The following is a 24,025-nucleotide window of genomic DNA, read 5'->3' on the forward strand; positions in this document are numbered from 1 at the left end:
CCCACAGCTCTGGAGCACCCCGGGAAGCTGCGGCTCGGACACCTGGCTGAGGGGGGTCTGTTTCTACAAAGTGCTGGGACCCGGCACATAGGGACTAGAAAATAGTTGCTCTATAAATAAGTGATGCAGACCCATCCAAAAAAATAAAGTGAAGTCGCTTCACGCCCCCCGCACACACCCTGGACAACGTTAGCTGCTCTCTGAGGCGATCTGTCCTGGCTCCTTATCTTGGAAAAGGGGCAGCGAGGCTCATGTCTCTGGCCACCGAGGACTCCCAGCCTGGCTCAGCAGACACTCCAGAAGGGAGGGGTGTCCAGTTTGGTTCTACTGAGGGGTGGGCTTGAGCCCCTGAAGAAACAAGCCTTATTACAGATGGGCCAGTTTAACTCTCTCCCCATGTACATGACACCCAGGCCCAGTCTGTTGCCTCCTTGGGAGAGAGGACAGAGAGAACAGAGGACAACTCCTTAGAATCTGAGCTCCTGTCTAAGCGGTGGGAGAGCTGCCAGAACTCTGGCTTGAGCTCTCCTGGGCTCAGGAGGTAACAGAGTTCAGTTGTCCTGACAGATGGCCACTTAACTGCCTGGGGGAGAGCCTGCAGTCTGGGAAGAGGCCTCCTCCTGAGGTCCCTAACCTCGGGGCTACTTGTAGCCACCTTGGGCCTCTGCCGAGTAGCACGGCTGCTCGGCCTCATCCCAAGCTGGTGGCTGAATGCAGGCCCTCAGGTCTACCGGACCTGGGTTCAAGGCCTGGCTCTGCTATGCTCTTGCTGTGTGACCTTGGGCACTCTATTAATCTCTCTGAACCTTCTCATCTTTAAGATGAGGACGACACCATCTACCTTGCAGAATTGCTGCGAGGATTCAATGACAATACATCCAAAGTGCTTGGCACTGTACCTGGTGCACACAGTAAGAAATCAATAAATGTTAACATTATCACTATTATATCGTCATCAGCCCCTTCCCTCGTTCCTTTGAAACCCTAGGAAACACGGATCAGCTAGATTTGTCGGTTCTAGCCATTTGTAGGCAGAAAACTGAAATCTGGAGGTCACCTTCCCCCCTCATCCCCATGAACAACAAAGATGCAGAGGAGCCGCCCATCTCTCCCCACCTGCAACCTTCTCCCGCTACTGCTGACCTCACCTGGACCCTGTGTTATCCTCTCTCTACTTGGAGCATTCATATAAACTTTTATTCTGGGTGAAAACCAGCCACGGACACATGCCACATATATTCATAAGAGTGTTCTTCGCAGTCACTGAATACATTTTGAATGAATAAAAGTATACGCTATCCTTATGCTTGTAAAAACGAGCCGAGTTTTCTAGGACTGTGACAGGAAATCAAGTAGATAAAGCACGTTAAGGCATTTATGGGCTGCCACTGTTTCTCAGGAACAAAATAAAAGACACACCTATTTGAGGTTTGGTTTGCTCACAGATAGTAACCCAGAGGATGACCTTTACAGCTGCAGTTATTCACAGCGATGGTGCCCTTGTACAGACAGAACAGACTTCAACTTGCTTCCACAGGCATAAAAACATGACTGACGTCTTGACGCCTTAAGCCATGTGGCTCTCCACGGCTACAGTTGTTACTGTCAGCCACTGTAAAGTAGTGTGGTTGACTCTTCTTCAACCAGCAGGCCTCCAAGATCTGAGCAGGTGCCTTAGGAAAAGGGCCTGGCATTATTTCCATCAAAGGGCGGCCTCCCCAGACCCCAGCTGAGCCTTCTGAAGGCCCCAGCTGTGGGCAGTGGGGAGTCAGACAGGAGCCTGCAAGAGGGGAGTGCAGGAATTCCAAGAGCTCCCCTCCTTCATGAGGTACAGGGCCACAGGGAAGGCCCCCTCCTCTCTCCAGTTACTTCAGTCACGCAGCCTTCCCTTCTGTCCCCAGAAGCTTCCCAGCCACCTTCCAGAACAATGTCACCAAGTGAGGGCTGGTTCCCATACCTCACACTCTAGAGGAACTTTTTCCTATCAATTAATCTCTCTTTCATCTTTCCCCTTGTCTACCAGCTCCTTCCCTAGGCCTGCAAACAGGTTCAGATCCTCCTAATCTAAAGTTAAAAAACAGGACACGAAGGGATGGAGGATGGGAACAGAGGCTTCTCCAGCACTTCCCGGTGCTACCAAATTTCTCGAAACAGTGTCTGCCCTCAGTCCTCTTCCTTCCCGCGAAGCTGGCTGCGGCTCATGCCCCCACCGCTCAGCTGGGACCACTCCTGGAAAGCTCAGCTGACCTTCTCTTTGGCTGGTCCAATGACCTTCCAGCCCTTCCTGCTCTCTCTGCAGTATCTGATGCTATCACTGCCTGTTTCTCCCCCCTCGGCCAGGGTTTTTTTTTTTGTGCCACATCTTCCCGCCACTCTCCTTCTTTGCCTTCATGTCACCACCTTCCCTTGGTTTTCCTGACACTGCCCGGGCCTTCATGGCCACCTTCACAGCCTTCCCCTCGCCCTTGTCCCAGCCTTGCTCTGGACTCCTCTCCTGTGCCATCTCCTGCCCCCAGTTTCTCCTCCAGCCACGTGTCGGATCATGGCACTCTGCTGTTTAAAAAGCCCTGGGAGGCGCTGTCACAAACGAGGGGCTCAAGCTATGCTTTTGAATGAATGAGTGAATAAATGGGTGAATGGACAAACCAACCCATTGTTTGTCTCCCTTGCTGATGTCATCTACCTTGTCCAAATGGCTCGTGACCTGAACCCCGTCTCAGGTCCTCACCTGTCTTAACTTGTTTCTTCCAGGTGTCAGGGCAGCCCTCCCCCAATATACACACACTCTGCAAGACTGAGTCACCCCTCCCACAACCTGTTTCTCCACCCATGTTCCTTCCCTCACCCAGTGATCGCCCTCCTCCCCATCACCCAGACCAACTCCTGTGGTCTGTGAACTTGACCTTTGTGATATCTCTTCTACAGTCCTTGAGACCAGTTGCCTTTTCTAGACCAGAGCCTACCACCTGCTTCCTGGGCCACTACAACTGTCTCTACCTGTCCCCGCCTCATGCCCTCAGAAATGGTCATATGCTCCATCTTTTCAAATGATAGAGCCATCACCCTCACTGCCACTTTGTTTGGGTTTCTAAGGGACAATTCTGGTCTGATCATGTCCCTCCTCCTCAAAGCCCTTCCACGACTCCCTACTGCCAAGGAATAATGTCCAAACTCAGAGCGTTCGAGGCCTTCCAGGATCTGCCTCCACCCACACTTACCTCCCACTGCCCCGCCCCCATTCCCTACATTTCAGCTACGATGGACTTGAACCCACACTTCCCACCCATCCACCTCCCACCTGGGAGGGCAGGACTATAGCTTATTCACCTCTGCAAGCCCCACAGTGCCTGGCACAGTGTCTAGGACATGGAAACACTCAAAGGACATCTGTTCAGTTGAACAGAGAATCTCTACCCTTTGATCAGCTTGGAAGCTCATGCAAAAATCACATTAAAATCAAGTCAGGGCACGTTTTTGTCCTCTTATTAATCTGCATCCTTATTAATTCAGCTGTTGGAGGCGTGTGCCCTACCCAAGGGAAAGGGCTACCACTCCTTGGAAACAGGCAATTAAGACTCCAGCAGGGAGTTTCCTTTCCTCCAGAAGCGGTCAGCACCCAGTCCCTTTCCTCTCAACACCTGACACAGGAGCTTCTGCCCTCCCCAACCGTGGAGCCCCTGGAACCCTCCCTGTCTCCCCAAAGGCAGGTGACCAGATGGCATTGGGCAGGTCTTTACCAACCTATCCAGGAGCAACTGCCTTCCTGGGGGCCAAATAAGGCTAAACAGAAAGCACGCTTTGTGGTGGCAACCATCAATGGCACTGAATCCAAGCTTTCAAAACAAGTTTTAAGGAGAGTGACCTCCAAATCCCTACAGCGAGCCTGCGAGGATGCACCAGCTCAACCGTTCCTACCTCGTGGACCGTCAGCGGAGGAGAGACCTGGCAGAGGGCAGGTGACTGCTGGGAGGGGGGCCTATCTCCTTTTTCCAGAGAGAGGCAGGAGATGTCTTTCTGAGTCCTGTCCTCCTCCCTGACATCTCACAAGAGCCAGAAAAAGTAACAGCCCTGACGGTACTCCCCACTCCCAGCCTTGAATTCAAGGACTTGCCAGCCCTGGGCTCCCTCCTTCCAGGGTCCTGCCTCAGCCCCGCACAAGAGCCTCTGCTCCAGCCAGACCAGCCTTCTCAACTCCCCACATTGTTCCACCCACATCCTCTGCTCTCACATCCTACCCGCATTCCTCCTCTCTCCCAGCCAAACTCCACCCACTCGGAAGTCCCCCTCCTTCGGGAACTCCTCCTCCCCCATGAAGTCCTCTTCTGATGTGGGAAGGAAAGAACTCAGTGACCCCAGGCAAACTCCTCCAGCGTTCACCATGTACACATCACTCTCTGCCTGTCAACTAGCTGGGAGCTCTGAGTGCCCTTGAGCGCAGCGCCTTCCTGTCTGGACGCCCTCGCTTATGTTTCTGGCCATGGCCTACAGGTCTGGCTTCTCCATGATGATGAGCACAGTGCTGTGCCCCGAGCAAATATTCACTCAACGGCTGTTGATGGATGGACTGCCTCAAATGGGGTATCACAGAGGGGCTACCACGAGCCCATAGGGCAACAGGAAGGAAGACAACTAACATTTATGGAACTTTGGCTAATACCACAGTGTCTTGGCACTCTCCCACGTAAGACCTCATTTCATAGTTGGCAACAATCCTATTAGGTAGATATTATCATCCCATTTTTCAGACAAAGAAACTGAGGCCAGCGGCTAGGGCATTAAATGACTTCCCGAGTCACAGTAAGCAGGGGAGCCAGGATTTGAACTCGTGTCAGTTATCTCCTCAGAATCTTGCAAAGGGAAGACTTCTGTCCTCTCCCACCCAATGCTGCTGCTTCCTGTAATCTTGATCCCAGCCAGGCCTTTGGCTACAAAGGGTCCTACTCCATTACCCACTGAGGGGCACTCCTGCAGCCCACTGGCAAAGCCTCTACCCCTGAAGTTCCAGCCTCTAGGTCCCCAAGCTCCAGCCAAAACCAGCTTTAAGCTACCTTTCCCTCCCCCTCTCTGTTCTCTTCCAGATGGCCACCGGCTCCAGTTTGATAGGGCCCGGACACAGCTGGACCGCCTTGCAGGGCCAGTTGTTTGCTAAACAGGCTGGGCTGGTAGAAGCGCACTGTTTGCTCACGGAGACAAGGCGCAGGAGGCAGAGGAAAGGGACAATGACACATGTTACTGGGAGTGGCCATACTCTTGTACGGGCCTGTCCCCGTCATACCAGCGACACTCTCTCCCCCTGTTCAACACATGTCCTCATCTTAGAGCTCTCAGCCTTGATGGGTGGGAGTGAGGACAGGCTCCAGTCCCCAGGGGATGGCAGACAGGTACAGGGCCATCTCTCTGGCCTGCTGGCAGCCAGGCCCACCTCTAGGGTGTACTGCTTCCCAGGGGGTCCAGCCACACAGCCCACACGCACACCGGGGTCTCAACGGGCCAGAATCTCTGGAGATCTGGAATCTGAGTTGTGTTTTCCAAACACTAGAAGTAATCTAGTGGTAAGTTGTAAAATCAAGTTAGTGAATCACAGCCAGTACTTTTTAAAAAATACATAGAACAGAAAATAGCATGTACTGCACTTATGAAGAATAGTGTTTTATGAAACACTTGTTTTAGGGCTAACAGATACAAACCAGCTTCTGGATCTCACTGTAAATGCTGCAGGTCACAGTAACAATGTTTGAAAGCCACTGCTTAGGGCCTTAGAACAGAGACTGATCAGGAGCTAGAACCACTTGCACCCTGGACCAGAGCCCTAAGGACAGGGCACAGAGCCCCTCTCCCTGCTGAAACTGAACTGCAGGCTCCTCAGGAGAGGCTGGGAGGGCTTGGCCGAGGGGAGGTCACAACACTGGTCTCTGGAGCTCGTAAGAAATGCACAGGTCACTACCAGCCCAGCTCAGCCCAGCCCAGCCAGATGCCGCCAGTGTGAAGGCAGTTAAGGAGCCCAGCTTAGGGCCCTGCCAGCACCCCTCCCACAGCAGGATGGGCGGTTGAGGAGATGATTAGTCACTGGGGGCACTCAGGCTGTGTGTGCTGAATGACTCAGATAGGTGCTGAGAAGCTTCTGGATCTCCCGACATACCTGGGCCACCTCCTTCCAACCCCCCGAGCCCCAGCCTCTTTCAGACAGAAACAGAATGTCCCAGGCACCAGCCCCCACCGAACCCCCACAGGATGTCCCGACCTGGCCACGGGACCAATGCCAACCCCCTTCCCCCGTGCAGGGACTCCTGCTGCCACACTGATCTTCCCCCAGCTTCCCACGCGGGGCTGCTTGCCCTGCCTCAGCAGAAGGAACAGAGGGCTCCGTCCTCCCCTTGGAGAGTAATTTTGAATATTTTAAGTTACACATCTTGGGGCCAAGGATAGGACAATGGCCCTGTCATGGAAGCCTTTTACTTAAAAGAGACAGTTGACAAACAATGTCTCCGCTGCCACCTCTAAATGAGACGGCAGTAGCTGTGGGCTCAGGACACTTCCCCAGGCCAGCTGAATGGGGGCTTGGGCCCTGACCCTAAGTGGTAACAGGAGCGTGGGAGGGAGCTCTCCGGGGCTGTGGAAACCCTGAACGCAGCAGGATTTCACTGGCCATGAGAACAGAAAGGTCACATGGAGTTAGAGCTGGATGTTGCTGGAGGAGCCTGGGGCCTTGCTCTCCAGATGAATTCTCCTGGCCTCATCAGGCTCAGATATGGTTCATGGTTCTGCCTGGCAACTGAAGCCCCTGAACTCAGAGATATCTTGTTCCAGGGACAATGCTTGGCTTTTCAGTCTTCAAAGGCATTCCCTGATTATTCTTTTTTTTTTTAAAAAAAAGACACATTCATTCAGCGTCATGATCAGACTATTACATTTAGCAATCAACAGCATGGGTGCAAAAAAAAAATCTACATTAAAACCCTTTGTTGGAATGCTTTACACTTTCCACAGAACAGAAACTAAAATAACCTGTTATACAATTAGTCACAAATACAGTCCTCGAGTGTTTTTGCCCATACACATGAGCACTGTCTAAAACGTGTCTTCTTTGTAGCAGCTAGGCCCTGCCACCACTGTGCTTGGCTGAGCTCACAAATCCATTGTAACCTGTAGCTTCCCTGTCACTTCCCTGGCTTCCTCTCCTGCTAAGCTTTGTTTCCTGGCAGTAATCAAAACCTTCTGCCACTGCCACAGCTACTGCTGCTGCTGGAACCACCACAGCCACCTTGGTTTGGGGGTTTGGCAAAGTATTGGCCTCCACCACCACAGGGGCCAGAACTTCTGCCTCCAAAGTTTCCTCCAAAATTTGAAGATTGATTGCTGTAACTGCCAAAATCATTGTAGCTTCCACCACCTCCAAAATTGCTTCCATTGTTACTAAATCCATTATAGCCATCCCCACTGCCACCATATCCACCACCACTGCGGCTGCCACCAAAGCCAGCTCGACCACTGAAGTTTCCTCCATGATCAAAGCTGTCATTCCCACCAAAACCCCCTCCACGACCACCACCAAAGTTTCCAGAACCACTTGGACTTCTTTGGCTGGATGAGGCACTAGCCGTCTCTTGCTGAGATAGGGCTTTCCTTACTTCACAGTTGTGGCCATTCACAGTGTGGTATTTCTGAATGACAATCTTGTCTACAGAGTCATGGTCATCAAAGGTTACGAACGCAATGCCACTGCCTCGATCAGTCGTGATTTCAATCACTTCAGTTTTCCCATACTGTTCAAAATAATCTCTTAGGTGATGTTCTTCAGTGTCTCCTTTAATGCCACCAACAAAAGTCTTTTTCACAGTTAAGTGGGCACCAGGTCTTTGAGAATCTTCTCTTGAGACGGCCCTCTTTGGTTCCCCAACTCTTCCATCCACCTCGTGTGGCCTTGCCTTCATGGCCGCATCCACCTCCTCCACAGTGGCATACGTGACGACCCCGAAGCCTCTGGAGCGCCCGGTGCTTGGATCCCTCGTTACCACACAATCTGTGAGCGCTCCCCGCTGCTCACAATGGCTCTTCAGACTGTCATCGGTTGTTTCAAAGCTCAAACCTCCGACGCAGAGCTTCCGCAGCTGTTCGGGCTCTTTGGGTGACTCTGACTTAGACACGACGGCAGTGGAGGCGGGGGAGACGTCGACGATGCTTACTCGGTGGCGTCCACGGGCAGAAAGGAGATCTACCGAACGTATCTCCTGATTATTCTTAGTGGCCACAGAGGAAATTGCTTTTCTAGATGCCATTCTGGTGGGAGCAGGCTAATTATTTATAGGTGGAGAGGGAGATTTTGATTTGGATTCTTTAATTTGGAAGAGAACTAACTGGATTACGGCTGGGCCTGAGCTCTGGGGAGGGTGCTAAGTATAACGGCACAGCCTTGCTGCGCTGGGCTTCCCAGGGCCTCTGCTGTGAGAGCCTTGGAAGTTGTCCAGATGTGAATTAAGTGGCTGATGCCCGCAGTGGGCAGGCTGGCAGGCAGGGCCTCATCAGAGAGCCCGTGCTACCTGCAGCCAGAGGCGGGGTGACAGGGCCCTCGCGTGTTGGGTGTGATGTCTCCCGTGATGGAGATCCCTGCCGCCCGAGGCACTGGGCTAAGGCTCTCCTGCCAGGTCACTTCTGAGCCTCTTGGGTTCAAGGCACTTGCCTGATGAGGATGAGGTTGGCCAGTTGTCTCAGGGGACCTTTTCTGGGGGACCATGAGACCCCCTGAGTCTGATCCTGCCTACAGGTGGGTCAGAGCCTAAAGCCCGGTTTCACAGGGTTTAGATCAGCCCTCTAAGGCTGGGAGGTCAGGCGGGAGAGGAACTGATTGGAAAGAGGCCCCTGGGAGCTGGGAGCTCTCACCAGCTCAGGTGATGATCAGTTCTCACAGCTACAATCTGCCCATCCCAACACAACCACACACAGCCCCTTTTCCTTATAATGGGGAGCATGTGCCAGACCAAGTGAGCCTCTTTCTTTTCTGCCTCCCAGCTCACATCCCTTTCTGCCTCTAAAATAGGTACATGCTCTAGGGGCTGTGATTTAAGCAGGTCAAGCCCAGAAGCCTGGGAGGACACCACAGAGCCCAGCAGTCAGGCAGACACCAGGGAAGCATGGAGCAGCTGACAATGTGCTCCGACAGCACTGCCCCCGAGCCCGCTCGCCCCTCCTGGTCACACACCCTCACAGTCGGGAAGCCAGGGATGTCGAAGTCTCTGCAGACTGCGGTGTTGGTCTCCTGAGCACAGTCCAGGGCGGCGAGATTCAGCGCCGGCCTCCAACCTGAAAGGACAAAAAAAAGAAACGAAAAAAACCCTGAGGTAAGTAAGAGGGGCTGGCACCTCTGCCTGCTGACCTCGCCCACCGCCACCAGTGCCCACGGCACCTGCCTCCAAAGCTCTTAGGAGAAAGGTCACCCCTTCCTCAAAACACGGCCTCGGAGATAGTTGGGTTATTCTGCATTTAGCCTGTGCTTAGCACACAGTTAAATAGCTCCGGTAACCCACTCAGAACAGCAAGCTGTGTCCCCCGTTGTTCTGCAGTTGGGGAGGGGCACAGGGGCTGGAGGAGCTGAAGAGAGAGATGAGATGAGCCTGGCCCTCTCGGGGAAAAGCCCCTGGGATACTGCCTCTGTCTCTGCTGCCCTCTGGAGAGGATCAGTTCCAGAGGGGTGAAGAGCACGCCTCAGGAGGGCTGAGTTCCCCCGTGGACCCTCGGTGAAGGCCTCTGAGGCCAGAGGTAGTGGCCAGCAGCCCAGCTTGGGTGGGTGGGACACAGGGTGGTGGGGACCAGCCCCCCGGCCAGGGGTGGAGGCAGAAGTGCAGGGGAGGAAGGCGAAGACACCTGGGATCTAGAAGCCACAGGGAAAGAGGCCCTGAGGCCAAAGTCTGGAAGATAGCAGCTCCCCAGGCCGGCTGCCTGGGCACCCTGCTCCTTCATCAGGCCCCAGGCCACAAGGCCTCCCTCCGCTGGAACTTACTGGCAGAGAGAACAATGGCACCGTTCTGGGCCACAGCCCCGGATCTGGGAAACAGAAAACAAACTCATCTACCGGGCAGGCCTCCTGAGCTCCAGTTCCAGGTCAGGTGCCCCGGGAGCACCTACCAAAGTGCCACACTACGGTGAGGCTGCTCCCGCCGGGATGGAGGATGTGCACGTGAAGCTGCACAGACGGTGAGCTGGCGATGCGCTGGTGCCACGCCGTGTGGCACGGGGCTGTGAAGGTACGTGGCCGCAGGGCAGACCAACCCTGGGCACCAAGCAGGGGCCTGGCAGGAAAGGCGAGAACCGAGTGGAGCCCTGACCGTCAGTCCAGGTGACAGGCAACCAGGGCACGGGGTGAGCAGATGAGGAGGGGAGAGTGAACAGGGCTGCAGAGGCGATGCCGCGGGAAGGCAGGCAGGGGCCAGCGTGGGCGCGCCGGCCTGGGGCTCAGGGCTGGCTCCCCAGCACCCTCCCCGACGCGGGCATCTCCAGGCCGATGAGGGAAGGGGCAAGGCTGCCTGAGGAGTCGGGAAGGGCACACATGCTCCCCACAGGGCCCTACCCCTCCCACCTGGAGCACAGGATGGGGTGGGGGGACTTACACAGGCAGCCCACGCAGAACTCGCTAATGACGGAAGACTAATATCCAAATAACATCCCTGAGACCTGTGGCTTTGCCGGAACCTCTTACCTCGCCCCAGAACCTTTCCCTTACAACATCTGAAAAACCACTACTTCCAAAGGCATCAGAGCTCCCAGAACCTTTTATGCCCAGGGTAGGAGTGTCACCCTCACTTCCACAACAGATGTATAGTCTAAGAGCCAGGATGCCTCCCAGACACCCCTGACCCATCCCTCAAAGGAAAGGCTCCGAAGGTTCAGAGCAACTAAGCTGGTCCTTCTTGGGGTGACACGAGGGAGGGGGTCTGGCACTGTGAGGTAGGCCAGAGGCAACACCCGCTCCCCCCCCAGCCCCTCTCCCCTTCTCCTTTCTTGCTGGCAATGGACATTTGGCACTGAATCCTGGCAGGAGGGAGGGAGTGGGGACGGGGGAGTGGGGTGTGAATGGAAGTGTTCAGCAGAGACAGGTGAGCCACACACTGCGATGCCATTTCCCCAACATCCCCCGCTACCCCATCTCACCAAACCCCTTCTGGCGAGCTATCGGCTCCCCTAGCACAGGAGGGCAACAGTTTGAGCTACAAATACACGCCAACCCGAACGGCCTGCATCCTTCAGCTTTACATCTAGCTGGAAGGGCAGCCTGCTGTGGTCAGTGACCAGGGTCTGCTCCACACTGGGCTCGGCACAGCAGCCCTCCTGCCCTCCCTGACACTCTGCTCTCCCCGACCCCTCCCCCACTGCCAGCACCACGTAGGAGGGACAGAGTCAGGCAGTCCAGCCACGTGGAACCAATAATACCAACCAGCTTCCTGTCCTGTCCGCCCCCCCCCCCCCGCCCCCGTCCCGAGTCTCTTCCTGCCCTCCCCCATGTCTCCTCTCCCCGGGTTCTTTACCTCTCACGTCGCCTCTGACCCACCCTCCTAGGGAGCTAGTGCAGGGTTTCTTGTCCAGATGAAATGTCTCATTTCCCTCCTGGCCAAGGTTCTAATATGCTCCATCACCAGGCTACCCAGACACCAGTGATCTTTTCTATCTGCAGATCTATGTCGCTCTCTACTCAATATTCTTCGGGGGCTCCCATTGCCTCTAGAAGAAAACCCAACAGGCATCAGGCCATTCTTAATCTGGTCCCTCCCCACCCAGCTTCCTCTTACCATTTCCCCAAATTATGCTCCAAGAACGCTGAAAGTTTTCTCCTTCCTTGAAAGCACAATGCTCATCTAGGCTATTCCCACAGCCACCCCTACCCTCCCAACAAACTCCCAGTTGTCAGGTACAACTCAGTTTGAACGGGATTCTTCCCCCAAGCCCAAGGCTCAGGACCCTGCTCTCGTTTCCACCACACAGTTACAAGCCTGTCCATCCCTAAACGTCTCTTCATCCTTGCATCCTCCTTGCCTAGCTTTCCCATTAGCCTGCACACAATAGGTGCTCAGTGACTGTCGACTGAACGATACAACTGACCCAGTCCCGGGGCCGCTACAGGGCTGGAACATCTTCTCTCAGCCTTACTCTATCCTCAGGTCCAGGCAGGGGGTGAGGTTAATGCCCGTCACCTGTGAATGCAGGAGACGTGAGCTGCCCAGGGATGGGGTTTTGCCCTGGATCACAGGCAGAGCAGCCCAGGCCTCCTTTCTATGGCTCCTCTCCTGCCCAAGGGAGGCCCAGCAGAGGGTGGGAAGCACAGGTCACCCTGTAGGGTCATCTGGCACATGTCAGGCTTGGCTCCGGCTCTGCATCTAGGGCTTTTTTCAGGGAGACCCCCAGGAGAGGCCCGGCTGTTCTCAAAAGAATCAGCAAGTCAATTAGACCTAAGGGCAGAAGAGTGGCACTTTTGTGTCCTTCCACCAGTGAGGGCCCCTGGCAGGGGGTCTCACAAGGCCACCTGGCAGGGACCAAGGACAGCAGGCCTCAACCACTCCATTCCTCTCCTCTCCAAGAGTGCAGGCCGCCATCCCTCGGGCCAGAGTTGTTGTCTGTTGCCCGCTGGGGCATGAGGCTCTGAAGGCACAGGGAGAGGAGAGGACAGAAAGCTAGTGTTCAGCGAGCGTCCACAGATTTTGTGTCCTCCAGATTCTCCCACTCCACCGCCGCCATTGGAGGTGGGCACCATTTTCGCCACTTTACAAACGAGGACAGAGACCAAGAGACCTCCAAGTGGTCCCAGGGCTACCAGACCCCAAACCCCACTTCTGTCCCTCTGCCTCACCAGGGTCAGGATGCTACCTTTATACTTTTGCTGTCTGCTCCACTCACAACCTTCCCCATGAGAGAGAAAATGGTGAAGACAGTTTCCTCTTCTAGCCACATACCATTCTCTATAACGCCCAAGAGTTGGTCAATATCATAGACTCAGCCTTCACTTAGATGATAGTGATATCAGGCATATAGAGAGTTTATCATGTGCCCAATGTAGGTGCGCAGCTACGCTATGAAGAAAGTAAGGAGGTGTTTATTCATCTCTAGACTGTAAAATAGAGATCAGATAACTGTGCCCGAGGCACACAACTAATCAGTGGTGAATGTGGGATCTGAACCCAGGATCTGAGCCTCCCCGGTGGTCTCGAGAGGGCCCAGGACACAACAGAGAGCTTCTCTGTTCCCAGCCAGGAAACTCAGAGGGGACAGGGTGGGGTGGGTGTTAGTAATGGGGATGGAGGCGGGAGGTGATGCCTGAGAGTTCTCAGCTCCCAGCTCCTGGAAGGTCCGGGACTCCTTCTCTTTACGCCTTGATTCCCTGTACCTCCACGAAATGGAACCGGTGCCTCTTCTTACCAGCCCCAGCCCGAGGGGGAGGGGGAGGGGGAGGGGAAGCCTGGGGCCGGTCAGGTGCTGGGAGAGTCCGGGCTGAGAAATGTTTCCCAGGAATATCAACGTCAATACCCTAATGAGCCATAATGACCTACAAAGCTCTGTTCTGACCCTAATCACTGCAGACCTGACTATTCGTCATTCTAGTAACGGTACCAGGAATAGAGAGGACCCTTATCTGGGTGCTCCACTGGTAAAGCAAAGCTGCATTTACGGGAAGTGCACTGCTGTCAAAGAGGTTCAGAGCTGGGGGAGAGAGGCTTTTTAAAGTGTCAGGTGACTTAATACCACAACCTGCAGGCCTAACACCAAAAGGATTAGCAGTCTCAGTCCAGCCCTACTCTTAGGGAGAAAAAAAACTTTCCTGGTGCAATTACTGCCTTGGCAAAGTAATCTCCCCACTGACAGAGTAAATGAGCAAATGGAGCGGACGGGAGGGGAGGGAAGTGTAGGCAGCACAGCTGCGGACCCTGGGTGGCGGGAGAGGGGATGCTTTCTGGTGAGGGGGATGGGCTCCTTCTGGAGTCACAGGCGGCATACCCACCCCACTCACAAGGCCAGGAAGGGGCACAGGACCCAGAGTCACAGGGCTTGCAGACAGCTGCAACTGGTCGAAGCACCATGAGCTCCACACATCTCCTCTCTGGGTCTCCGTTTCCTCACCGGTCACACGAGGGCCAAGATGAAGGTGTCTCCAGTCCTTCCCAGCTCTGACAACCATGGGGTGTTGGATGGCAAAACACTCTCGCCAAGAAGCATGGCCATGAGGCCTCTGAGTGCTAAGCAGCCTGGGCCTCTGTTAAGGCAGGGGCCAGACCCACCCAAACCACAAGAGCCAGTCAGGTCGAGAGGTCAGAACGAGACCCGCGCCTGAGTCTCCGGGAGTCCTCCTGACACAGGGAGTTGGCCAGGCCTATGCCATTACCACGACATCCCTTCCTCCTTGTTGCCGGCTTCTGGGCAGTGAGGTCATGACGTGGACAAAATGCCTTCCCCGCCCCTCACACCTGGATGACACCCCAGGTCTGAGTCAAGAGGAGCCACGGCAGCCCCAGAAGACCTGGTCACTCACAGCCTCATCTGGAAGCCCGTGAGGCTTGTGCCATTGGTCTGCACGAGTGTTCAGTGAGCTGCTACCCTGCGCCAGGCTCTGCACTAGCAGCGCACGGGTACAAGCAGGAGAGGACGGCCCTGGGAGAGAAAAGGAGGAAACCAACACTGCTTGCTGTCACTCAACACCCACGCCTTACAAATCTCATCTCCACACTCTGCACAGGTCATTTTCCCACCTGGAGTATGCTTCCTCCTTCTCCCCGCTCTCCACCTGCCCAGGCTCTGGAGAGTCAGGAAGAGCTGGGTTCAAGAACCTCCTCCAGGGACTTCCCTGGTGGCGCAGTGGTTAAGAATCTGCCTGCCAATGCAGGGGATACAGGTTCAAGCCCTGGTCCGGGAAGATCCCACATGCCGTGGACCAACTAAGCCCGTGAGCCACAACTACTGAGCCCATGAGCCACAGCTATTGAGCCAGTGCGCCACAACTACTGAAGCCCACGTGCCTAGAGCCCATGCTCCGCAACAAGAGAAGCCACCGCAAAGGGAAGCCTGCGCATCACAACCAAGAGTAGCCCCCACTCGCCGCAACAAGAGAAAGCTTGCACACAGCAACAAAGACCCAACGCAGCCAAAAATAAATAAATAGATAAATGAATAAACTTATTAAAAAAAAAAAAAGAACCTCCTCCAGGGACTTCCCTGGTGGTCCAGTGGTTAAGACACTGTGCTTCCACTGCAAGGGGCGTGGGTTTGATCCCTGGTCTGGGAACTGAGATCCCACATGCTGCATGGTGGGGCCAAAAATAGAAAAAAATAAAATAAAAAAAGAACCCCCTCCATCATCTGTGTAATCTTGGGCAAGTTACTTATCGGTTAAAAAAAAAAAAAAAGTTATCTGTTGCTCAGATATTTTCTCATAAAGATTATATACAACAGTGGCCTATAGAGGCCCTTAGCACAGTGCCTGACATAAGGCAAGTGTATAATAAATAACTGCTTAGATAAAGGCCTTTGGTGACCAGGCCTCTGTCACTTTCCCCTTCCCTGAATTCCCAAAACAAGAAATGACTGAGTTATGCTCTTTTGACCCTTTTCAAATACAGCTTCTTACTGGTGCCAATTTCCCTGCTGTGTGATTTACCCAATGGCAATGTAAACAATACTCTGCACACAGAGGTCACTCAACAAGTATCTGCTGACTGATTAGCCAGTGACGAGGACTGAAGGTCTAAAATGAACACAATCAATTTCCCAAACACACGGTGAGGCAGTAAGAGTTGCTCTGGAATAGAAAGGGGTAAGCCAGACACTTAGAAACAAGCGCTCTGCCCCAGGGTAACAACTGCCGCAGAGAACCTAGCCTACAATTTACTGAAGAAATGAGCCGGGGCCAGTCAGATTAAATGCCTGAGGCCAGTTGGGCAGGGTTGCAAAATTCTTCTCTCCTCTCATGACCTTCCACAGTCTCACTGCTCCTACCCAAGGCATTCATACCAATGGCAGAGGGCAGGGGCCACAGGCCCATGGGCCCAGGGTGGTGCGAGAGCAACCCTCTGCCGGCCCACGACCAAACTTTCTCAAGGAACCTCAGAATACGGAGATGTTAAAGGGCCTCACCAGGAAACACCTCCTTGGATTGGAGTGGAAGCATTCTTTATCATTGCAGGCCAACACCAGGTTCAGCCAGCGCTCCCCCCAACATGATCTTGCTTAGGGGGCTGACACCTCCATGGTTCATGGGAGACTTCTAGTTCTCACCTGAATCTCCCATCTCCCATGGACTGTGGTTCATCTCTACGGACACCATTTTCCTTTCTGACGTTAAGTTTTGATTTGCTTTTTTTAGGGAAACTCTCACTCCATGCACTGGGGAGAAGACCCCTTTGGGAAGTGGCAACCCTCATCAAGGAGCAGGCTGGTTCAGAATCTGGATGTGCAATTCATTGGAAAACTCTGGGTTGCCAGAGGCCAAACCCATGAGTCAGCTGGAAGCTAATCTTTCTGTTCAGCACTCTCAAGATGTAAGAATCTTCTAGATTGAGTCCACCTGCGGCCATTAAGGGACTTCTATGGCCTCAAAGTGTAAACTGATGTAGGAATTTTTATGACGTTCAGGCCCACAGTGTCCCCTGAACACCTAGTGCCCCTCAGGTGTTCCAGCTCCAAGTTCAACACTCTTCCTACCTCCTGCCCTGACCAGATGTGCTGACATCACTGAAATGATGCAGTGTGAAGAGCTGCTGAGAAATGGCACATTCAAGTGATGGGAACAGAGAGGCATGCAGACAAGTGTCTGCGTGTAAACTGGAGGGAAAACGGTTCATCGGTTTTGTTTAAAAATAACTTTCCGGGCTTCCCTGGTGGCGCAGTGGTTGAGAGTCCGCCTGCCGATGCAGGGGACGCAGGTTCGTGCCCCGGTCCGGGAAGATCCCACATGCCGCGGAGCGGCTGGGCCCATGAGCCATGGCCGCTGAGCCTGCGTGTCCGGAGCCTCCGCTCCGCAACGAGAGAGGCCACAACAGTGAGAGGCCTGTGTACCGCAAAAAAAAAAAAAAAACCTTTCCAAGACCATATGGCTAACAGATGATACATCTTTCCATCTAACCACTTCAGGAACCACCCTGCAAGCTGCTCAAGGGAAGAGGTGGCCTGAGTTTGAAAACCAACATCTACAAATGCACTACTCTACCGCAAAGAGTTGAGTGTATCAAGAAAACGGCACAGCAGGGGAACAACAGTTCCAGTTCTTCCCTCTCCAGGAAGAGGCCTACGCCCTAAGATGCCTCATTCAGTGACCGCTGAAGGTCAGCAGCCCTGCTAGGGCCCTAGCATCACCTAGTTATCAGGAAATAACTCCATTCAGAGGCAGCAAATCAGAAGCAAACCACTACCATCACGCCACGCCAGCCCCGCCAAATACCCACTACCTGGTCTAGGCAGATGGATGACACCACAGGGATCTTTACCTGTGCAAAGGAAACTCTGAGATGATACACATCAAGTACTCACTCAGGAAGGTGTCTGACGTACAATACAGTAAGCACTCAATAAATATTCATTACTATTGTTGCCATATTTACTCAGCTCCAATCTTAAGTTTTTAAAAACATTAACCTTTCTGTAATGGAGTACACCTTTAAATCTCTATAACTCTATTAGCAGTCGGTCGTCTTATCCCTCTACCCCTCCGGCTGTTAGTAAATGAATGGTGGGTCTCACAACTGACAGTCTCTTAGAATGAAGGAAATACGGTATTAGTGGTCAGGCCAATGAAGGAGAAAATGGAGCAAGGGCCAAACCCACACCAAGAGGCTGCCCTCAGTCGGGCCTCTGGGCTCACAGGTTGAAGCAGAAGGAGAAGGTGCAGAAGGAGGGGGAAAGAGAAGGATGTGGCCCAGAAGCTAAGGAGCTGGAGGCAGCAGGTCAGGAGCGGCCGGGAAACAGCAAACAGGGAAACTCTGCCTCAAAGATACAGCTGAGAAAGGAAGTCTACGTTACCAGCAGGGTCTACTAGCCAACGGGTGGGGAAAGGAAGGAGGGAGTGGGAATAGGGGCGGCGGCAGAATGAGTATCAGTTCTTTTTCTCGCCAACACTGATCCCACCGCAGCTGGAGAACTTGGTAGGAAGGGGTCTGCCACAAGGCTGAACTACAGGAAGCCGTAAGGTGTCAGGGAGGAGGAACAAAGGAGACCAAGTCGCAGGTATGGGGGCCATAAGCCGGCAGAAGACTGACAAGGAAAGCAGAGCAGGTCTGGGGACCCAGACCGCGGGGACGGGGAGAAAACTCGGGACACCGGTCAAGAGGAAGAAGAAAGGGAGGGGCGGGAGCTAAAGATGGAGCTGAGGGCTGAGAAACTGGGGGGAACTGGGAGGGGCAGAGAGGAAGATGGGCGGAGGTGACAGGCAGGAGGAAGCGGAGAGCGTTGAAGGGGCCTCCGTGAGGCAGGTGGCGGGGATCCGCCCAGGTGGGGCGAGGGGAGCGAGCCTCCCCCAGCACCCAGTTTCTCACCTTTGACGTCTTTGGCCAGCGCCTTCCACGTCGGGGCGAAGGCGATGCAGTGGCCGCACCAGGAGGCGAAGAACTCCACCGCCCAGGCGCTCTGGGAGTCCAGCACGGCGTCGCGCAGGGTGCCAGCCTGCAGCAGCGTCAGCGGGTCGGAGGGCGAGTAGAGCGCCGAGCGCGGGGCTGCGCCAGCGCCGGACACCACCAGCAGCAGCGACAGCAGCAGCAGCAGCAGCAGCGACGGCTGCGGCCCGGAGCCGCGTCCACAGCACTCCATCCTCTGCAGCTGCGCGGAGTCTACCACTGCGCACAACTTTCGGACGACTTGGTGCCGGGCGCCTCCACCGCACCTCTTGTCTCCGTCGCGGGGAGGAGCCACGTGACCCCGCCCACCGTGGCCTGGTGCCGCCCCTTTCCCCGCCCCGCCCGCCGGCCAGTGGGCAGGAAAGCCGACGAGGGACGAAAACCGGAACCGGGCGCTGGAGTCCGGGCCCGGCTGCGAGCGCCCCCTTCGCGGTCCGCCGAGACCTCAGAGCTAGTCGGGTTCCCGCCTCGGCCCCAGGAGGCGGGGAGCTCAGCCCAGGGCCCGGAGCCCCCCCCGCGCCGCCAAACGATAGGTGTGAGACATCCGCAGGGCAGAGTCCCGGGCCCGCGTTCCTGTCGCTATTGGGGACTCTGGGAAGTCATTTGGCCTCTCACAGGCCCCGTATCCAACCGGAAAAGAGTCCGTTGGAATAGATTGGACCGATTTATGCTGTTCCCAGAAGGTTCTGGGGATCCCACCAAGCGATAAGAAGTTGTGAATTAGAAGCACGTGGGAGAGAAGGACGGGTGGTAGGACAGTCTCTGACTCTGTGACCACTATGACGCCACAGGGATCAGATGTGCCCACACCCCGCACTCCCCAAGGCCTGTGATCATCTAAGGAAAATATTATTTGAGGGCTTCCTAATTATGAATTAGAGGCCCCCTTCCATTTTAGTCTGGGCTGGATTGGCGTGGTCCATTGGGTGGAATCAGAGTTCCCTCAGCATGCAGGTCTGGCCACCCAAGGTTGTTAGGACGATTCCTCCAACTGGGGCTCCCAGCAGCCCAGGTACCCCACATCTAACTCTCCAGCCTACACACAGATCTCCATATTCACTTACATATCCCTCTCACGAGTAACCTGATAACTAATCTTGTGTTCATGTGTACTAAAGTGTTGATGATTAATTTTCTGTGGTCTACCTTTTGTAGTTCCAGTGCTGAGTTATCTTAACGGGAGCAGGCATTCCTCAGAGTGCTGTCACGTGATCTTTTCCCTTTGTGTCTGCTGGGTTAGGCCACCTCACCTGTAAGCCATCTGAGACTAGATTTGTTATTCATTCAACATTTACGGAGTGGTTTCTTTGTGTCAGGCACTGCTCTAGGTACTAAGGCTGAGGCAGAAAACCAAGACTCTACAGTCATGGAACTTACGTTCTAGTGTGGATAGGGATAGAGAGATGTAAATGTAGATCCTATGTTGACAAAGGCTATGAAGACACGTACAATAGGGTAAGAATAAAGTGACAGAGGAAGTGGTATTTTATTTTAGACAGGGAGGTCAGTGATGGGCCCATCCCTGATATTTGCAGGGCCAGGGTAAATAGTGCAAATGGAGGCACACGTATCATATGTCTACATAATTTAAAATTATAAACCAATTTAAACTGTTATGTAAAATTCCTGTCCTTTCATGTTGACAAGTATACCTTCATAATAATCTGGAAGGCTAAACTTAAGTTTAGAAATCTCAGACTTCCCCCAAGATGTGCACTGGAATGGGGCTGCTTAGGTGGTAACTGGTCCCTGGCCCTCAACCTTCCTCCTACTCTTTGCACCCCAGCTCTATCCCATACTTCAAGGGAACTTGTGCCCACACCTATAGCATCCCTGTCTGCACATCTGAGCTCCATCTATACCTCCAGCAAATAGCCTCTCCTTGGTTCCTTAAGAGAACAGACGTTGGAAAAAGGCTGATGCAGTCTCTAGAAGCTGGCCTGGTGCTACTGGGGTAGGGAGTTCTAGGGTCTCGTGCACCCGCAGTATGATCTAAAAGGGGTGAGGCACAGGGGCTTTGGGTGGACTCATCCCCTTGGCCCATGGTCTTCTAGCTCTGTGGAAAGAGGTGTGGCTGGAAGAGGGCCAGAGAGCTCAGAAGACAAGGTAGGGGCTCCTCCTGCCCCAGTCTTAAGGCAGTTCTAACGGGATAACATTTGAGGCGAAGACCCAGATGAAGAATGGGAGGGAAACTTGTGGCAATGTGAGATAAGAGCATTCCAGGCAGAGATCTGGAGGTTGGAGCTTTGCTCCCTTCATGAATTCGTATTCTCTGTGCCTGAACAGAGAATAGGCTTTGAACATATTCTCAAGTTCAAAGTCTTGAACTGCATAGATAGTCCCCTAGCAACCCTGGATTCCAAGGGGTGGAAGTACTCCAGTGGCTAAATCAGGGGCCAGGAAAAGTCAAGTGCCTTCACATGTCTCTATTGTTAAAAAATGTTATAGTTATCTTCCCCAGGGAATTCCCTGGGAATTAAGGGGACAGTTTTGGCTAAACATGAAGAGTACCTGGGAAGCACAACTCACATAAGTACACGAAGATTTGCTTGTTCACATGTCTATTTCAGAACATCAGAAATGGAAAAGAATACAAATGATTTGAATGGAATAAAGTTTCTTGGCAATGGGGCCAAAGAAATTAGCCTTGAGAGTTGTAAAATCTGGGGCTTCAATATCTCAGAACAGCAATACAGGGATTTTTTTTTTTTTTTTTTTTTTTTTTTGCGGTACGCGGGCCTCTCACTGCTGTGGCCTCTCCTGTTGCAGAGCACAGGCTCCAGATGCACAGGCTCAGTGGCCATGGCTCACGGGCCCAGCCGCTCCACGGCATGTGGGATCCTCCCAGACCGGGGCACGAACCCGTGTCCCCTGCATCGGCAGGCGGACTCTCAACCACTGCGCCACCAGGGAAGCCCAATACAGGGATTTTCAACTTTAAGTCTTGGACGTCTGTTCGAACAGAATCTTAAAAGGAGTCTCCAATAAAAGCAAGCTGCCCATAAACAGAGGGATGGATAAAGAAGATGTGGTAAAGAGATACGTTCGGTAGATCTCCTTTCTGCCCGTGGATGCTGCTGAGTAAGCATCGTTGATGTCTCCCCCCCGCCCGCCTCCACTGCCGTCGTGTCTAAGTCAGAGTCACCCAAAGAGCCCGAACAGCTGCGGAAGCTCTGCATCGGAGGTCTGAACTTTGAAACAACCGATGACAGTCTGAGGAGCCATTGTGAGCAGCGGGGAGCGCTCACAGACTGTGGTAACGAGGGATCCAAGCACCGGGCGCTCCAGAGGCTTCGGGGTTGTCACGTGTGCCACTGTGGAGGAGGTGGATGCGGCCATGAAGGCAAGGCCACACGAGGTGGATGGAAGAGTTGGGGAACCAAAGAGGGCCGTCTCAAGAGAAGATTCTCAAAGACCTGGTGCCCACTTAACTGTGAAAAAGATTTTTGTTGGTGACATTAAAGGAGACACTGAAGAACATCACCTAAGAGATTATTTTGAACAGTATGGGAAAACTGAAGTGATTGAAATCATGACTGACCGAGGCAGTGGCATTGCTTTCGTAACCTTTGATGACCATGACTCTGTAGACAAGATTGTCATTCAGAAATACCACACTGTGAATGGCCACAACTGTGAAGTAAGGAAAGCCCTATCTCAGCAAGAGACGGCTAGTGCCTCATCCAGCCAAAGAAGTCCAAGTGGTTCTGGAAACTTTGGTGGTGGTCGTGGAGGGGGTTTTGGTGGGAATGACAGCTTTGATCATGGAGGAAACTTCAGTGGTCGAGCTGGCTTTGGTGGCAGCCGCAGTGGTGGTGGATATGGTGGCAGTGGGGATGACTATAATGGATTTAGTAACAATGGAAGCAATTTTGGAGGTGGTGGAAGCTACAATGATTTTGGCAGTTACAACAATCAATCTTCAAATTTTGGACCCATGAAAAGAGGAAACTTTGGAGGCAGAAGTTCTGGCCCCTATGGTGGTGGAGGCCAATACTTTGCCAAACCCCCAAACCAAGGTGGCTGTGGTGGTTCCAGCAGCAGCAGTAGCTGTGGCAGTGGCAGAAGGTTTTGATTACTGCCAGGAAACAAAGCTTAGCAGGAGAGGAAGCCAGGGAAGTGACAGGGAAGCTACAGGTTACAATGGATTTGTGAACTCGGCCAAGCACAGTGGTGGCAGGGCCTAGCTGCTACAAAGAAGACACGTTTTAGACAGTGCTCATGTGTATGGGCAAAAACACTCGAGGACTGTATTTGTGACTAATTGTACAACAGGTTATTTTAGTTTCTGTTCTGTGGAAAGTGTAAAGCATTCCAACAAAGCATTTTAATGTATATATATATATATTTGCACCCATGCTGTTGATTGCTAAATGTAATAGTCTGATCATGACGCTGAATAAATGTCTTTTTTTAAAAAAAAAAAGATGTGGTACATATATACAATGGAATATTACTCAGCAATAAAAAAGAACAGAATAATGTCATTTGCAGCAACATGGATGAACCTAGAGATTGTCATATTGAGTGAAGTAAGTCAGCCATAGAAAGATAAATATCATATGATATCACTTATATGTGGAATCTAAAAAAAAGGGGGTACAGGGCTTCCCTGGTGGCGCAGTGGTTGAGAGTCCGCCTGCCGATGCAGGGGACACAGGTTCATGCCCCGGTCCGGGAAGATCCCACATGCCACAGAGCGGCTGGGCCCGTGAGCCATGGCCGCTGAGCCTGCGCGTCCGGAGCCTGTGCTCCTCAACGGGAGAGGCCACAACAGTGAGAGGCCTGTGTACCACACACACAAAAAAAGGGCGGGGTACAAATGAACTTACTTATGAAACAGAAGTAAAGTCACAGAGGTAGAAAACAAACTTATGGTTACCAGGGAATAAGTTGGGGGGAGGGAAAATTGGGAGATTGGGACTGACATATACACACTACTATATATAAAATAGATAACTAATAATAACCTGCTGTATAGCACAGGGAACTCTACTCAATAGTCTGTAATGGCCTACATGGGAAAAGAACCTTAAAAAAAAAAAGAGTGGATATATGTATAACTGATTCACTTTGCTGTACATCTGAAACTAACACAACATTGTAAATCAACTATACTCCAAAAAGAGCTTTTTAATAAAAAATAAAATTTAAAAAAAGCAAGATGAAAGTTGTGACCTACAGCAATAACCACTTTCTGTGGTCCATGGGGCTTCTTGGGAACCCCAGGGGTCCACAGGCTACCATTGGAAAACCACTGGTCTAGAACTGAAAGCAGAAAACATAAGTATCACAGCTTCCCTGCTTGCCCTTCCAGGAGCTTCCTGGGATGAAAAGGTGGCAGAGGAGGAAATCTACTCAGGAATGGGGTGTGGAGGGGAAACGTGGGCTGAGGAAAGCATTGAAAGCTAGCCAACTTCCCTGTTCCCCTTCCTGCATAGAGGCTATAG

General features: G+C 53.0%; 2 protein-coding genes and 1 pseudogene across 3 annotated transcripts in view; 1 reads left to right on the forward strand and 2 right to left on the reverse strand.

The window, feature by feature from the left end:
- Positions 1-18,852, reverse strand: part of QSOX1 (quiescin sulfhydryl oxidase 1) — a 41,042-nt gene extending 22,190 nt beyond the window's left edge. For both annotated transcript variants that reach the window (XM_060285830.1, XM_070043863.1), the window contains exons 1-2: positions 18,498-18,852; positions 9,197-9,297 (exon numbers count right to left, since the gene is read on the reverse strand). In XM_060285830.1, the coding sequence (XP_060141813.1) occupies positions 9,197-9,297; positions 18,498-18,768 (372 nt within the window). In that variant the 5' untranslated portion in view covers positions 18,769-18,852. The remainder of the gene's footprint in view (positions 1-9,196; positions 9,298-18,497) is intronic.
- Positions 6,976-8,276, reverse strand: LOC115850186 (heterogeneous nuclear ribonucleoprotein A1-like). The gene has a single exon (XM_030851924.2). The coding sequence runs from the start codon at positions 8,274-8,276 to the stop codon at positions 7,206-7,208; it is 1,071 nt and encodes a 356-aa protein (XP_030707784.2). The 3' UTR covers positions 6,976-7,205.
- A 671-nt stretch (positions 18,853-19,523) lies between the features above and the next one.
- Positions 19,524-22,676, forward strand: LOC115863111 (heterogeneous nuclear ribonucleoprotein A1-like; annotated as a pseudogene).
- The last annotated feature ends 1,349 nt before the right edge of the window (positions 22,677-24,025 follow it).

This window comes from Globicephala melas, chromosome 1 (assembly GCF_963455315.2).
Source record: "Globicephala melas chromosome 1, mGloMel1.2, whole genome shotgun sequence".
Classification (NCBI taxonomy): domain Eukaryota; kingdom Metazoa; phylum Chordata; class Mammalia; order Artiodactyla; family Delphinidae; genus Globicephala; species Globicephala melas.